A 2,368-nucleotide genomic window follows, 5' to 3' on the forward strand; every position below is an offset into this window, starting at 1 on the left:
CTGGAGGGGGAGGCGGCTCCCGGGGGGCGAGGGAAGGCGAGCCCGGGCTCAGCGGCCGGCACGGCGGCGGTGACCCATGAACAGTCGCCCCGGGGTTGCGATATCTCCTCTCGGCAGTAGTTAGACTCAGATATATTCATTCCAGCTGGACAGCACTTTGTGTCCGACCCGACCGGGTGCCGGAGAGAGAACCGGGTCCCGCCGCGTCCCACCGCCGCGTCCAGCAGCCGCCGAGCAGCAGCCCCGCCGCTCGCCTCCGCTTCGGGGGGATTTGGGGTCGGCTCGCTTTGTTTTGGTTGCTTTCCTTTTTTTTTTTTTTTTTTCCTCTTTTATTTTTTTTTTCCTCTTTTATTTTTTTTTTTTCCCCCCTTTCCCCCCAAAAAAAACTTTTGGGATGATGCTGGGCTGGAAGGGGCAAAATATAGCCGGGCTGGACCAATCAGCGGGGCGCAGGGGAGGAGGAGGAGGAGGAGGACGAGAGGAGGAGGAGGAGGAGGAGGAGGAGGAGGAGATGATGCGGGGGAGGAGGAGAAGGAGGAGATGAGGGGGAGGAAGAGGAGGAAGGGGGGCGTCCCCAGGCACCAGCAGGAAGAGCCACCCGGGGAGGGCCGGGCTGGGACCGGTGTGGACGCTGCTGCCCAGTTCCCTTCCTTCCAAGGAGGAGGGTTGTTAATTTTTTCGCTGCCTTCTTTTCCTTTCTTTCCTTCTTCTTTTTTTTTTTTTCTTTGCAAGCCCCTTTCCTGGCTACTTGCGATCTGCCTGTGCCCCCCCCCGCAGCCCCTCGAGCCGAGGCAGGGAAGTGTTTAGATTTGCCTGCCAGGCTGCCTGTTTGCAGGCGGACAGGGATGCTTGGGGCTTTGCCTTTATTTTTCTTATGACTTATTTCGTGTGTGTGTTTTGGCCAGCGTTCCCCATCTGGGGTCGGGAGCAGCCCTGAGGTGAAGGCAGGGGCAAGCCCTCTTTACCCAGCAATTTTCTGGTTGGAATTTCAGTGCCGGGGCGAGAAATGGCTCCTTGCTTTTAAGCACCATTCACACGAAAAGAAATGTGTTTCCAGCCTTTCGGCGTAGGGACTGTTGAGGAATGGGGGGTTCACTGGCAGCCGGCTAGTCGCGGCTAAAACCTGCCTCCCGAGCTGCGCTGCTGGGGCTGGCACGGCCGTACCGTTGCCGCACGCGCCGTGGGCACGGCAGCACACCCACGGCACGCTGCCGTCGGCGGCCGCGGAGATGCAGCGTGTCCCCCGCCACCAGGTCACTGCTCTGCTCGCTTGGCCACCGTCCAGCAGAGATTTGCAGCGCCAAGGGCCAGGCTAGGTGGTCTGAAAGTCCTTCCTGCCCTTCGCACGGAGGAGTTTGGAACTCTGCGGGACCCGTTTGCAAGCAAGATCTGCTTGCACACTGTCCCTGCTCCCCGACACCCCCCAGGCGATCGGGTTGACGTGTGAAAGATGCCCCAGCTCTGGGTATCTGCCTCCAAGCCCCCTCCAGCTGCAGACATGCCCAGGACCCCAGCCTGAAATCTGAACCTCAGCGTTAGGAAGACTTGGGGCACTGGGTTGCGCAAGAGCCCAGCTCCCAGCCTCCTCACAGCGGTGGGGTATTGCATGCCATGGTTTCTCTGTGTCTGGAAGTCATTTGAAAAAGCCGATCTGCTGTTAACCCTAAACAAAACAAAGGCCTTAAAAAAAAAAAAAATTAAAAAAATCTTGTCTCATTTATTCTTCAATCACTAGCCAGGAGCGACAGAGGTTTCGGGCTAGATTTCCTTCACGTTCCTGGAGCCTCTTATTAATATTTTGCAAGAGCAAATCAGCACCAGTCCACGGGAGAGCCTGTACGGCTGCAAGGAGCCTCCTCTCTGCTCTCCCCCATCCTGCCCTGGCCGTACAACTGAGGAAGGTGCTGGAGCATCGCCATGCCGGAGGACCAGCCGTGTGCCGCCGCCCGGAGCTGAGCCCCCGAGCCGCCGGAGGCTTTGGCTTTTTGCCCTAGCCCCAGGAGCAGCAAGGTGGGTGCTGGGGGGGAGCTGGGGGCCCCCAGCCCATGTCCTGTGGCTGCTTGTGGGGTGAAGCGAGCAGCCTTCGGAGCAGCCGGTCTGGGCAGCTGCTGGGGACATCCCAGGAACATCCTCCGCCGCCGATCCTGGCCCTTCTCCCGGGCTTTGGCCGAGCACACGGCGCTTTCCCCGCTTGCATCTACCCTGCGCCTCCCACATGGCCCCAGCAGCATCCTTGGCCTCCTGGCGGGCTCAGGACCACGGCTGGACCTGGTGCCACCGGCTGGCATTTGGGATGTGGTGGGGATGAGCTGCAGCGGGGCGGGAGAGGGGGCAGCTTAGTTTTTTCCCAGCTCTGGAAACGGTGCTA

The 2,368-nt window shown here is 59.9% G+C and overlaps 1 protein-coding gene across 1 annotated transcript in view; it reads right to left on the minus strand.

Moving 5' to 3' along the window:
* Nucleotides 1-140, minus strand: part of SOX18 (SRY (sex determining region Y)-box 18) — a 3,622-nt gene extending 3,482 nt beyond the window's left edge. The window contains exon 1 of the mRNA XM_010569763.1: nt 7-140. Within this exon, the coding sequence (XP_010568065.1) occupies nt 7-140 (134 nt within the window). The remainder of the gene's footprint in view (nt 1-6) is intronic.
* Nucleotides 141-2,368: the final 2,228 nt, after the last annotated feature.

This window comes from Haliaeetus leucocephalus, unplaced genomic scaffold (assembly GCF_000737465.1).
Source record: "Haliaeetus leucocephalus isolate CR32 unplaced genomic scaffold, Haliaeetus_leucocephalus-4.0 Scaffold273, whole genome shotgun sequence".
In the NCBI taxonomy this organism is placed as follows: Eukaryota; Metazoa; Chordata; class Aves; order Accipitriformes; family Accipitridae; genus Haliaeetus; species Haliaeetus leucocephalus.